This window comes from Schistosoma mansoni, chromosome 1 (assembly GCF_000237925.1).
Source record: "Schistosoma mansoni strain Puerto Rico chromosome 1, complete genome".
Taxonomy (NCBI): Eukaryota; Metazoa; Platyhelminthes; class Trematoda; order Strigeidida; family Schistosomatidae; genus Schistosoma; species Schistosoma mansoni.
The window spans coordinates 4,267,733-4,282,706 of record NC_031495.1 but is presented as its reverse complement, the minus strand read 5'-3'; the positions used below and the strand labels follow the sequence as shown (position 1 = coordinate 4,282,706).

Below are 14,974 nucleotides of genomic sequence, written 5' to 3'. Positions count from 1 at the left end.
ATGTTATATTTATGTCTATAACTTACTGTCATCTAATCGTTATTTATTTCAGTATATTTCTAGATAATGGCTAATCATGGAATTTAGTAAATGCATTTCTCTTTTGTGACTTATCAGCCGAATATACCCACAACCCAGTGTCAATATCCACGATGAAAATTGAGTCCAGTACATAACTCCATTAAGCTACTGAGTTCAGATAGGCACCAACTAGTTTAATTTGTATGGCATTTCTTATTATTAATAGTAGTAAGATATTATGTTTACTCGTTATTGATATCCTTCTCAAGAGATTAATTAAAAACCCTTGGGTAAAATTATTTCCAACCAGCTGGAGACATTTATAGTGTTGCAGTCATGAAAACTTCTTTGACTAAAACAAACAAGTGTCTAAGGATTCTTTGGAAAAATTGACGTCGTTTATCCTGCATTTAACACATTCTTTGTTATCAAAGGTAACGTTTGGAATGAAATAAAAACCAAACATGTATCTGTAAAATTCTAACAACGTTGGATTTATGAAAATCTATGTTATTAATTTCATCCAAGAGATATTAGGATGATCGCAGTTTACTGTACCTGTTTTGAAAGTCAATTTTTCTTTACGTTAATCGGACTTGGACCAGTCATATATATTGTTATAAACGTAGGATACTTATTGTAACACTAAGGTTTCTTGTTATAACAGTCCTTTCACTTTTTACACGTATGTGGGACGTTAATTTACCTTAAACGAATATCTATACTAGATTTCCACCCAGTGTCATCTATTCTACAGGAATTCAACACAACTCAGATCAAGAACACGAGATTAGCCTGACTTGAACGTCAATATATTTCCACACCGAAATCCGACACAATCTAAGAACAAGGAACAGTTAATCAATAATAATCAGGATAGGGGAATATATATAGCACATATAACACTACCTACATATCTGACTCAGCAAAACAACCAATCATTCTCGCCCACACATCATACATAGGTTTGGGAGATCGCCTAAAAGTTCTTCTGTTTTACTGATTAACAATACTACAACCGGATAGAACTCATCAAACTTACACACATCATATGCCATTTGTATCAGCAGATTAAGAATCCATTACCAGTGCTAAGTTGAATTCTCGCTGAGTTTTTAATCCCCACTGCAATATCTGATTATTAACCTTTGTAAGAGCTTTAGTAAGTTAAAACACCTAAAATGGACCTTTTTACAACCCCTACTCACATTTAATGCCAACACTAAATCTGCAAAGCAGAGAAGCAACATCAAGAAATGGATTTGTATTATGATTGGTAACTGTTTTGTGAACAACCTGTTTATCAACTCTGTCAATCTACTACGCAAAAAACCAGTGAGCAGTACCTTTCTAGAATATGGTTACAAACCTACATCCACAAGAAAATATTTTTACAGAAAAGGAAGACTCTTAATTCTACTGAAGTGTTAGTGAGCTGGGACACACACAAAGTTCTAGATTCAAAACACAATGTAGTCACTTTCAAAAAACCATACAGAAAGTTGAACCTAGTAAATATGTGCATTAATTTACGATCCCATATCATTTTATCATAGAGATGAAATTATCTAGAAAAATCCCGAAATGACGGTGGTAATAGTACCAGTGATAATGGTAAACAACAGGCATAGACGATGTAGTCCAAGAATGAATTCGTGGAACAGAATAATTTTAAAACTAAGGAATACACAGATTGAATATATCTGCACCATCGCGACTAACTTAAAACCATTTCACCTAATCTTCAACTATTGGTTCTGATAATTGAGCGGACCCCAACCGAACGATCTTCACCCACCAATACGACTAAGTCCAACAGCCAGTGATATTAAGGAGTGAAGTTACGTATTGGTTCGACCACCCTCTAGCTTCGATCCATTCACTCAGTTAATTGGACAAGTATTTCATAATATCATTCGGCAAGCTTTTTGTATGTGAACCGAAATAGACTGTTTCTGATGGCAATAGTAACTTTGATGGGACAGTGAGAAGAAAAATGTATTTGCACCATGGAGAAGCGTTGGTTATTCACAAATTCAAACCCCTTTTATGTTTACAGAAAAATTTTTGACTGCATACTGGTAATTGTCAAGCCATTTTATGGTCCAGAATGATGTGACTAGTTCTTATTCTAACCATATTATGTTAATCGTCATCATTTATGATTATTTATTTGAACACATAAATATTGGTACAAAGGGGCACCAGATACATATGCGCCACACAAATCTCATTTGATTTGTGTGAGGGCTGTGATACTGCCCAGGTGCCCAAACCGAAGCAGGTGGTTTTCTTAGGGGACCACACCCGGAGCCTTTGACCTAAGGATCTGATCCACAAGACAGTGGAGCATAGTAAGGAGATGCAGCCCCATGATAGCCGGTGACCAACGATTGATTTATACGCCATTTGTTCCCTCAGGATACTGGAGCCCATGAGCATCGTTATCATTATGTCTATTTGAACTTTTATTTAATCAACCTTAATTGTATGTAGATGGCTTGACAAGTATATATACACATATTAATCAGATTATTCGAAATGTATGGTGTAAACACATTACATCATTCAGATCAATTTCAATCTTTTTATCGTGCTCAATCAAAATTTATAAATAAAAAAAGGACTAACTGTTCTTTTAAAGAAATAATAAAGTTATTAATGAGTTGGAAAATGAATGATTGCTCTTCTTTTAAAACAACAACAACAAACAAACGAAGGATTCGAACGAAAGAAGTAAACAAGGATTATTACCTGACTAAATAATGATACGACTAGGATGAGAATATGAAAATGAAAGATAAAAAGGATAGGATAAAAATAACTTCTTTTATACATTGTCAAATAAATGAGAAAAAATAGATATATATATACTCCAAGAAGGAAGTTTCATTCTGAATAATAAGTAGTAGGTTTTGCATACATGAAAGTATTCGTTGTTAAAACATGTAAGGCCTATTTGTTTTATTGCACCGAGTTATATATATATATATATATATATATATATATATTTGAGGGGGGAGGTAGGGAAGCTAAATTTAAACTACAGATTATAACAAAGGATTCATTAATAATCAATTCTAATTGGTATCCTAATATCTTCATCATCATCTTCATCTTCAAAATTAAAAGGTGTATAATTTATAGAATCATCGGTTAATAATGAACGTTTTGGACTATTATGAAATAATCCATCTGGTGTATCAATCATATCACGACGTGGTATATTTTCAAATAATTCAGCACGATTTTGTTCTTCACCTTTTTTAACCCATTGACTATAAACATCATAGGCAAGTGTATCAATAATTTTACGTAATTTCTTATTTGAATATGGATCCATAGATAATTGATTGATATTTAAATAGGCAGCGTTCATTTTTAAACGTCGTAGATAAAATATAAAACTGACAGCCAACATACCAGTCTTTATAGTTAATAAGAAGAAAAAGAGATAACAGTTTTGCGATTATTCATTATCTTTAATTAACTAATTAAAATAATTTATAGATTGTGGTAATTTTATTTTAAAAAATTCAAGTATCAGAATGAAAAAAAACAAGGTTTGTTGAATGACCCCCATATGCTCTGGTACGACTGTTGGTGGGGAGAGTCTGCTCTTACGCGGCCACCCGTATACAGCCACTCCCAGAGAAGTCCTACTCACTGCCTTCTCGTGACATTATTGTTGTTCACGAAGTTGAGAGGACAAAAAGCGAACGTCCAGTACCTTAACTGGATTGGTGGATATGGAGGATCCACCTAGAGGAGTTGGAAAACTCTGATTCCAAACCAATGGTGCACATGGGTTCCAGTACCTTGAGGGTAATAATGGTGTGTGGACCAATTGTTGGTCACCGGCCACCGTGGGACTGCATCTCCTTAAGTTACTCCACTGCCTTGTGGATTGGACCTTCAAGTCAAAGGTTCGGGGTGTGATCCCCTAAGAGAACCACCTGCCTTGGTCTCGGCACCCAGACAGTATGATAACCCTCATTCAAATCAATGATAAATGCTACTGGCCCCATCGTTATTGTGTGGCGAGTATGTATTTGGTGCCCCCTTGTACCAATGTTTATATGTTCAAATAAAATTGTTAAATGCAATGAATTTATATGTATTTTTCATTGCATCCTCCTCAGTCACATATAAATAATTTTGATTGATACGGAATTTCGATAAATACTATAATACAAAGAGCGTTAATGGATAAATTACTCACTGAATAATAAATGATCTCGAATACAAAATCATGCTTATTTACATATTTGAATCAAAACAGTACTGAGTAGTTCAGTTGCATATCTTATATAGTCAGAAACCCAATATATTTCCGGGAAATAAACCCAATCTGATTAAAAACTGAGATTTCACTAGTCCTAGTAGGTTAGTTAATTGAAATCTCAGTAGTTTAGTGAGTAAAACACTAAACTTTGAATCGGTTGTTCTAAGGTTCGAACTGCATTCCACTCCACTCTACATACTTAAGTTTCGATAACTAGATAGTATTACTAGCCCTCTAAGCCTAAAGCGTGACTTAAAGTCGAGTACTTTCACTTCTACCTGCTAAATGAGTTATATTAATGCTACTACAGAAATTTACGCCAGTTGTAGTATAGATCATGTTTTTCGGTCGATCGAAAAATAAATATACTAGACAGCAGATTTTTCTACTGTAAGTTTAGGGTTGTGAAAAAATATCTTGGAGAAGTAAAAATCTGCGTATTTTGAAAATATCTCACTATAGGAATCGTCGAAGCATCCCCTTAAGGATGATAAAACCACCAAGCGAATTCTGTTAAGTTCAAAAGGAGTTTTGGATAAAAATGGCAAGTCGACTGATAAGACTACAGATCTTCCTTAACCGAGGTGACTGGAACACGTTAGATTTGTCCTAATCACCATCAACAGTACAAGCAAAGGCTGGCTAACATAGGAGTGGACTGGGAAGAGAACCGAGAGTTGTCAGACTTAAATACAAAATCAATCTATGAAGTCATTAACTGAGGTGTATTAGGGACGTAAACTCTTCTTGACTGGAGTCTGACAAACAATCGTAATTTGTTTGCATAAGACAAAATAGGATAATAAACACTTATTCTCAAGTCTCACCTTAAATTTCTGTCTAGCATTGAAGACTGTCTTGCCAACTATGGGCTGAAACAAATATAAAACAAATGAGAAAATTACTAGCATATGCTTCGAATAAAATTTCCTTAAGTAAATATGCATCCATTTAAAATATGGAAACATTTATTTGCCTAACATATTTCTGTAGGGACTTTCTTCATTATTAAAAACTTATTTACGAGTCGTGTATTTGGCCTTGAGCTACACTCCAAGTGTGAAAGTTAGTGATACTACCCGGTCGCGTAAACTGAGGTAGGTGGGACGCGGTTTTAATCTGTACTTGATCTCAACGTTACTACTTAAGTGGTTCAATTACATGCAGACGATACATGGAAGAAACTTAAAACTAAATGTTGGAAGCCCATACATTCTAAAGGAATAATAATCAAAGTGTTCAAACATTTTTGCTGTTCATAAAATGATTACGCAATAAATATTCGAAGGATAAATATCCTGAAAATTTAAACCAAAATGCTAAATCAACATACTTGTTGTAGGAAGAATACATGACTCAATGAATCCAAAGCTGTCAACCTTACTTTGGAATCCACAACTAGAATTTTACATATCTATTTGTAAAAACAAGAAACATGGAAAAATAGATAAGAACGAAAGTAGGTTACTAATGTTAATCAAAAATGTCAACAACAAACATTATGTATAATGTTAAGTATACTTATAAACAGGATAGTGAAATGTCTTTTTATTACATATATGTACTCCTGATATTTAAGATTTCTTCAATAAAAAAATAATAACTCAGACACTCAATTATTAGGTTAGATGTTTGAACTTATGCTCAAGCCTAGTGAGATCAAGATTGTAATAGTCAATCAAACAATGTAGGATTTGGCACAAACGTTTATCGGTTCAACTTTTTACACTGCATAAGGGCAGTGGGATTAAACCAACGGAATAAACAAGAAAGATGAAATAACAGAAGCGTTAATGATGGTAAGGAAGGAACGAGATTATGATTTATCAGGAAATGAATAAGTGAAAATAAAAAATATGAAATGGTAATGAAACCCGAGATTTAGAGATAAAGAATATAGGAGTCTGTGCAATTCCAAGTGATTTCAAGACATTTGACCCAATGTCTTCAACCACTAATCAAGATTATCAAGTAGACCACAGACAATTAGTCTGCACTTACAAATACACCTAAGACCAACAGTTAATAACCTGCTGAACTGGTGCTATATTTTCATTTGGCCGCTCGTAGCTTTCTTTCAACATTATACTGTATTGATGAACAAGGCAGATGGATATGCATGTAACGGTACGTGCATTATTTAGAGTATTGGGCAGTAGCTCCATTTATTATTTCTTGATTTTTAACGGTTCACTATAAGAATTGAGTTCGTAATGAAAATGACCCTCAAATCATACGAAATCATCAAGAAACCACTTGACTTAATATTTAAGCTAATAGACACCACGCGGTCGCTCAAGATACAGCAGATATAGCGAGACTTGAACATGCAGTTTATTGCTTAAAAACTCAGTTTTCTGACTAACTAAGTGCATTTATTAAAAGGTACAAAGTTCGAATCCAACAAAATATTTGAAATAGTGGACTTAGCATTGGATAAAGAATGTTTCTTTTGTGTAAAATATATAGGACTTCGATGTATTTTTTTCTCTAATAAGACTACAAATTGAAGGTAACGTATATTTATACTTACAAGAATGAAATAAAGCAAACAACTCATAAAAAACTGACGAAAATTTACTAAGCACAATACTAAATTGTGTTTCAATAAAATATACTCCACTAATCAGACCATTTACGATATCTTCAGTGAGTATGATGTTTGTATATAATAAATAAAAGATAAAAACGTTTATAGAGCAACTCACTAGATCCTTTGCAGATTCACTGATATCATCCCATTCTGGACTAGGAAAAGAGAAACGGCCTTCCATAATCTGACGCAGCATCAAATGTTCCTTACGATTCCAAAAAGGGGGACAACCTGCTAACAGAGTATACATAATCACACCACATGCCCAGATGTCTACAGGCTGACCATAAGGAGGCTGATCTTCATAGTAACCACACATCAGGACCTCTGGGGCCAAGTAACCTGGTGTTCCACGAGTTTCTAATAGGTAAGTAAATATTTAAAACTAAACGGTGAGGCCGTATTGCCAACGAGAAACGCTTAGAACTTTATAACCATACAACCATAAAATCCAGATAAACGATTTCGGCAGTGCATTCTAGTTTTATGGAGTTAAACCGAGAATTAGGCAAGTTAGCGATTAAGATCTACTATTCAGCTTATCTGACCTAGCTAATTGATAGATGTATATCAATGAACATTTTCTGAGGTTTAAGTCTGTAAAATCCAATATTGACTAGGGAGACCTAAGTGAAAGAATTAATCGGTATCCGAAACTATTCTTAATTGCTAATAAATGTACGTTCAATGAGTTGTCAGTCAGGAGCCTCAAATGTTGGCAATAAAAAAGATGTAAACACTGAAATGGCAAAAATACCTAGCAACAAGTGGACGAGCTACAATGCAATTTTACGGAAGAATCTGTGTGACACCCGAAGGGTAACTCAAATTCATAGTACTTATCGTCAAATTAGTGGTTACAGAACAAAAATCTATTTCTTTTTAAATGATCTCTTCAGGTACCAACATTAGCTACAGGACTGTCAAAAACCAGAATGAAAAGCAGTTGTCTCGCAGTAATGTGAGTCTCTTCCACTGCTTGGTTTAACGACCTTACATGGGACCAAACTTATGAATTCCCGGTCACGATGCTATTCACCCATGATGTGTGAAACTGAAAATCCATAGCTATTGAGATATAGAAACCTGATGGGTGAACATGTATCAGGTTTTACGTTAGACTGGCCGGCTGAAACCCAGCCCAAGACGTTACCGCTGTTATTCAGACGATACTGCAAATTGAAAAGATAAATTGGTCAGCTACAAGGAATTGATAAGGATTACATCGAAATTAGTTTGGTGGAAACACCAACCAGGCTTGGTGATGAGTTTGGACCTTACAGAAAATACCAGATTGCTTAGAATTGTAGGTTAGTCTTCTAAAGTGTCGGCTAGTTTTAACTAGGAAAAAAGTCAGAAGAAACCCTGAGTAAAATAACATGAGTCTATTCTTCCAGTTAAGGGTTACACTAATAGACTGCCTAAACTTCAGTAGGTGAAGCGCAGTCCTGAAATGAACCTTTAAGATTGGTTGTTTAACATAATGAAATAAGAATTTACTACAGTAGCTACTTTTCCCAGATTTCATGGCGGTCAGCAGCAAATAAGATTTGCAAACTGGCTTTCCTGAATATATATATATATATATATATATATATATATATATATAATGTCCCTGAATTGTACACGACTGTTATTATTAAGGTCAGAAGTTAATAACTCGAATTTTTTGTAATTTTGACTCAATTGCAACTTTCAAAGCGATAAAAGTACCTTTAAGCTCTTCTTCATCATCAACAAATACAGCCAACCCAAAGTCCGTAACTTTTATGTTGAGATTTTCATCAAGAAGAATGTTTTCCGGCTTAAGATCTCGATGAACAATTTGACGCTCGTGGATAAAATTAACAGCATCGAACAGCTGCCGCATGATTACACGAGTACGTTTTTCGGAAATGATGACGTTGTGGGTTAGATAGTCGAAAAGTTCACCACCTTGACAACTAAAGACATGAAAGTGAAAGTTGAAACTTACATTTCTGAGACTAGAAATATGTATGCATCCCCTTCGAAAACATCATGAATTCTTATGATATTGGGGTGATCGACTACTTTTCTAAGAATAGTCACTTCTCGCATACATTCTGAACGTATAACTTCTGAGGTATCAACACCACTATTTAGATCTAAAATTTTAACAGCGAATTCGGTTTTAGAGTCTTTTTCTATGCAACGTCGCACAGTACTACTGGCCCCTGAACCCAAGACATCACGAACCTCATATTTCGAATAAAAGGAATCCGCTAAACGGAGATCGGCAACGACACCATCCCTCTCAGAACAGGTAACTGTCATGTCACCTCTGCTGGCCCGAAGTACGACCGAACAGCAGAAAACAAAATACCGCCACCGAATACGGTTTCGTAAAATGTGAAAGGCTCTTTTATTAAGGGAAAATTATAAACCATCATCACATATTCAAAGTGTTGATGAAATCTTGTAGAAAAATATTCAGAATGTTTTGATAAATGGTGATTACTAAAGAATCTTAAAGCTGATAAATTTTTTGCTTGTTTCGTCCTTGACACTGGGAGAGAGGCACAGAGTTTGAGGAAGAATTTGACGTTCTCTGAAAAACACCTATCTCTTCCAACTTGAAGTTGTTATAAACAGATCGTTTTTATGTAGCATTCTTTGACAGACAAAAACCTCCTCTTGCAGATTATATCATATTAAAAATATATGACTCGAATATAACATTCTCTACCTTCGTCTCCCAGTTAAAAATCAGAGCGTTGGTCGTTATCTGAATGCCCATTCTTATTAATAGACAGCTCTTCAAGATACGTGTGGAGACACTACAGATACTTAGAGTTTGGCAGTGCCTTTACACATAATGCCTAAATAATCAAGGGATACCGATACAGTCAAATCGCAAGTCAGTAATGAAAGAGTTTGAAGGCACACTTGGAAACTTATCAATATGTTGGAGAACGTTTGATCTTGGCTGGCTAGTATCTGAGAGGAATGAGCAACTCGGAGTACCCATTTGTGATATGGTGCGGATGCGTTACCGAGCGCCCAGAGCTAGAGTGTGTCCAGTGAGACCCATGAGGTCAGCACCGATGCCAAACACCTATAAAACTATTCATTTTGGGTTTTTTTACCACTCTAAGTGATGATACAACCTCTTGACGCTGATGCCGAGCACTTCAGTTCTAATAGTCAGCGGTAGCTACATGTATGCATAAGTTTAAGTTGGATGATTGAGAGTTCACTGGCAACCTCCTATAAGGATTAAAAAATTATAGATAAGAAGGTTAGTGACGCCCAAATTTTGTACTGACGTTATATTTTCTCTTGTTCTATACTGAATGCTGAAAGGTCATTGTATTTAAAATCAGACATCCTGTTCCACGTGTTCCAGGAATTATGTAACCAACCTACGACAATCACTCCAATGTATTTCAAAAACGGGTAAATACAAGTCCGATAGGATGAGAGTCTTTCTTTTGGATGTAAAGTTTGTGTTTATATGCTCATGTGATGATTAAAAGTATTTGAATTACTATACGAACTGGGAATTCTCGAAATAACGTGATTTAAGTTACGTAGAACTAAGTGAACACAAACGAACGTATTGTATTTTTAATTCAAAGTCAAGAACACATCAAGCACAGAAGAATTATTCGTTTATACACATACCGCGGCTCACAAGCTGTCTAACCTTCTGATAGATTAGCAAGATTGTCTTCTTTGCCATTAGCATAGGATATATTTTTGTGGAAAATTTTCACGGTTAAATTCTTTTCTCACCCCTTTATATTTCTTCAGGATACTCGTTGTATGCTAATAAATATCAAACTGAGAACCGGAAAGGTAAGCATAGTTTTAATCTCTAGAGATAGACACTGTTATGACTGAGGAAACCCACTCCAAAAATTTGATAGTGGTGGTCCTGAATGGTAGTCTGCTCAGACGGAGCATAACTTCGCTAGGCCCATTCAACACCAAGATTTATGCTCTGTGATTCCTTCCTCAGCTTCTAAGGAAGTTCGCGACTTAATTTGGAGTCCTGAGAATTTACGACGGTACACCATTTCGAGTCGTGAGATGATGAGTCTGTCGAATTATAGTCTACTTCCCTATTGATACTGCTATAATAACAGACCTAATCCTAAAATTGTGTATTTGTCATGATGTGACTACCTAAGCTATAAGATCATACGTGGAAGTTAACTCAATGTCTATTCTAACTCGTCGTATAGTAACAGTCCGCGATATAACGTTTGGTGTTTGTAAAGAACACATTTGGGCTAAATATAGAGTAATATACTTAATGTGAGTAAAGACAAGTTATACAGAATGACCACGCCTGCAAGGCTGAGCTATACCATCTGATTTTATTGAATTGAATAGTCCCACGTTCTCCGCTGTTGACATGTTCTTAGTGTTAATTGTTGAATATGCATTTTCTATGTTATCTCATGTTCAATTTTGAGGATTGTGTTGTTAGGACTAATACCACCACAAATATACTCTCAGAGAAGAGCCCTAGTTCTAAGCTAATACAGCTACCATCATCATCTTCTTGTTGTATTTTTATATTTTGTGGAGTGACCAGGGTGATACCTCGACCCCTCATCCCCAAAAATATGTGAGATATTACCAAGTAATAACTAGCATACCTTGTCTCAGCTTCAAAGCCGCTACCAATTTAATGAACATTAAATTTATATGGCCAAATTTACAAAACGATGTGCTTAACTGGGTCATAGACTATCTGATGTGCCAATAGTCAGAAGCTACCCATCATTCATTTTCACCCATCGGAGTTTCCTCACAACCAGGTACATGTTTTACCCACGTCCATGTAGATTTGGTAGGTCTGTAACAGCTCAGGTTGGTTGGTTAAGAGTTGACCCCAAACAACCAAGCATATGCTAAAACAGTATTGTTCAAGTATTCATTCACTTCCTTACCTTTTGTAAGCGTTATATTCCCTACTATCTTATATGGAATGTTGAGAGCCTTTGTTTGTCTGAACAGATAATCCCACGCTCCACTGTGACTGCGCGAAGATCGAAATAAAGACCTATTCACTACTTCTCTGGTTTCTTCTATCAATAGCACGAGGGTTACCTATAGGCACGAAAGTGGTGAGCCCTTTTTGAACACAATTTAACCTCATTTCTGTTATTAATCTTTTTTTTTACTTAATCGTAAAAGTAGACCGGATTATCCGTAAACTAAGTTGAGTATATAACTAGTTTATTCCGTATTATCTTAAGTTATTCGTGTTATAGTAACCATTTTTCGTGCTAACTTTATTGCTATATTTGTCACATACCTCATGTCAGACTCAATAGAAACCCATAATCTGGAGGATTTGTCACCAGTGGTGATAGACACTGTTATAACTACGAAATCCCGACTTCCAGAATTTGATCGTAGTGATCCTGAGTTGTGGTTTGCTCAACTAGAGCATTATTTCACAAGACACAATATCAAATCTGAAGGGATTCGCTATAGAGACTTGTGTTCTATCCTTCCTCCTTCAGTTGCCAAAGAAGTCCGTGACTTGATTTTAGATCCACCATCACCACAACCATACACCATCTTAAGACGAGAGATAATAAACCGTTTATCATTATCAGATAGTCAAAGAATCCAAAGACTTTTTCAAGGTGAAACACTAGGTGATCGGTCGCCGTCACAGTTTTTGCGTCACCTCCAAGTGTTAATGGGTGATAACACGGTGGGTGAAGCAGTCCTAAAACAAGGATGGATACAAGCTCTCCCATGCTACGTCCAACACTGTTTGGATGCACAAGATCCTGAAACCTCATTATCTCATTTAGCGCGTATAGCCGATAGAATAATGGAGAGAGGTCCTCCAACTGGACCAGGCACAATAAATCACACACAAAAAGTAGAATCAGCAAAAGACCCCGTCATAGAAGGACTCATTGCGAGTGTTAAGAGTCTCACTGAGGCTGTCACCAGAATGCAAATGGGTCATAGAAACAGGAGCAGGTCACCACAACGACCACGATCCAAGTCACAAAACAGGTCACAAATGTCCAGACAACCTGGGCAGTTTTGTTGGTACCACTGGAAGTTTGGTGTCAACTCAACCAAGTGCATGCAACCATGCGCCTGGCCTAAGCATAATTCTAAGACAGCGGGAAACGAGTAACCCCTCCCCAGGTCGCGACGACTGAGGAGGGGCGCCAAAACAGTCGCTTGTTTTATGTTAGAGACAGAAACTCTGGCTTGAATTTCTTGGTGGATACTGGCGCTGCTCTTAGCATCATCCCTCAAAATAAAACTGAGATTAGTCGAGAAACATCATCAATTACACTTCAAGCTGCAAATAAAACTAAAATTGCGACATTTAGGCAGAAAAACTTAACCCTAGATTTGGGGTTCAGGAGGCAATTCCCTTGGGTTTTCACGGTAGCCGACTTAGATCTGGCAATACTGGGGATGGACTTTCTAGAGAGATACGAATTTCTAGTTGACACCAAGAGACGGCGATTAACACTAAAGGAAACTTCGTATTACACAAAAGGCAAAGAAAGTCACATCAGCTCTCTTAACTTGATTCAAACTCCTCCAGTAACAACAGCGAAATTCCAAGATATACTCGCGGAATTTCCAAACTTAACTAAACCAAACCCACAGCCTTCTAAAGACAAGCTAAAAGTAAGTCACACTACCAAAACCGAAGGTGCACCGGTTTTTGCAAAACCCAGGAGACTAGCACCAGATAAGCTCAAAATCGCTAGGGCCGAGTTTGATTATATGCTACAACTGGGTATTATCCGTCCCTCTGATAGTCAATGGGCATCCCCTTTGCATATGGTCCCAAAGAAAAATGAAGGTGACTGGCGACCGTGCGGGGATTACAGAGCCCTCAACCGTCAAACCGTACCAGATAGGTACCCAATACCGCATATCTAAGATTTCACAAACGGTTTACAGGGTATGAACATATTCACTAAAATTGACTTAGTCAGGGCATATCACAATATCCCAGTGGCTGATGAAGATATCCCCAAGACAGCTATTACAACACCCTTTGGCTTATTCGAGTTTATACGCATGCCATTCGGCCTGAGAAATGCGGCACAGACATTTCAAAGATTCATAGACAATCTACTTCGAGATATGCCATTTGCGCAGGGGTATATAGACGACTTGTTAATTGCCAGCCCCGATTTGCAATCACACGAACAGCATGTAAAAACAGTGTTAAAAAGACTGGATGAACATGGAATAAACATACATCAAAGTAAGTGTGTTTTCGGTGTTCAAACTTTAGAATTTCTCGGTCACAAAATAAGCCCAGAAGGGATTAAACCGATCAAAAAAGAAGTAGACACCATTAAACAATATCCCATACCTAGTTCTCTAACACAACTGAGAAGTTTTCTAGGTCTAATTAACTTTTATCGCAGATTCATACCAGGTTGTGCACAATTAATGCAACCTTTGACAGATTCACTAAAAGGAAAACCAAAAGAATTCAAACTGTCTTCTGACGCTGTCGAAGCTATTAAACAGCTTAAAGATAAACTAGCTCAAGCAACTACGTTGATGTATCCGAATTCTCTTTCCCCACTTGCTTTGATGGTGGATGCTTCTGATAAAGCAGTAGGCGGTACCCTTAACCAACTGGTTAAAAACGCCTGGAAACCAATTGCTTTCTTCTCAAAAAGACTCGCTCCAACAGAGACAAGGCATTCTACCTTCGGGCGAGAACTTCTTGCAATCTACCTAACCATTAAACACTTCCGACACATGTTAGAAGGCAGGGAATTTATAGTCTTTACGGATCACAAACCACTAACGAATGCACTAAAAGCGAGAGCTGATAAATACTCACCTCGAGAAGTCCGACACCTTGACTATATATCACAGTTCACAAGCGATATCCGACATGTCAAAGGTCAGGACAATCAGGCGGCAGATGCTTTATCTAGGCTAGAAATAAACGTGCTACAGCAGTCTACAGTAAACTTCGAGACGTTGAGAAACGAACAGGAGCAGGATTTAGAATTACAAAACCTGCTTTAAACAAACAATTCAAGTCTTAATTTAAAACAGTTCCCATCACCTGTCGATGGTAT

At 36.6% G+C, this 14,974-nt stretch overlaps 2 protein-coding genes across 2 annotated transcripts; one reads left to right on the top strand and one right to left on the bottom strand.

The window, feature by feature from the left end:
• Positions 1-2,487: 2,487 nt before the first annotated feature.
• Smp_098840 (serine/threonine kinase) lies at positions 2,488-9,256 on the bottom strand. The gene is made up of 6 exons (XM_018793034.1): positions 8,875-9,256; positions 8,613-8,842; positions 7,015-7,259; positions 5,640-5,720; positions 5,134-5,178; positions 2,488-3,448 (listed from the first exon to the last, which is right to left on the bottom strand). The coding sequence occupies exons 1-6, from the start codon at positions 9,192-9,194 to the stop codon at positions 3,089-3,091; spliced, it is 1,281 nt and encodes a 426-aa protein (XP_018647587.1). The 5' UTR covers positions 9,195-9,256; the 3' UTR covers positions 2,488-3,088.
• A 2,999-nt stretch (positions 9,257-12,255) lies between these two features.
• Smp_189980 (hypothetical protein) lies at positions 12,256-13,038 on the top strand (the record flags this gene model as incomplete). The annotated part of the gene is made up of 1 exon (XM_018793033.1): positions 12,256-13,038. A coding segment is annotated over one exon (783 nt), but the record flags the coding sequence as incomplete, so codon positions are not given.
• Positions 13,039-14,974: the final 1,936 nt, after the last annotated feature.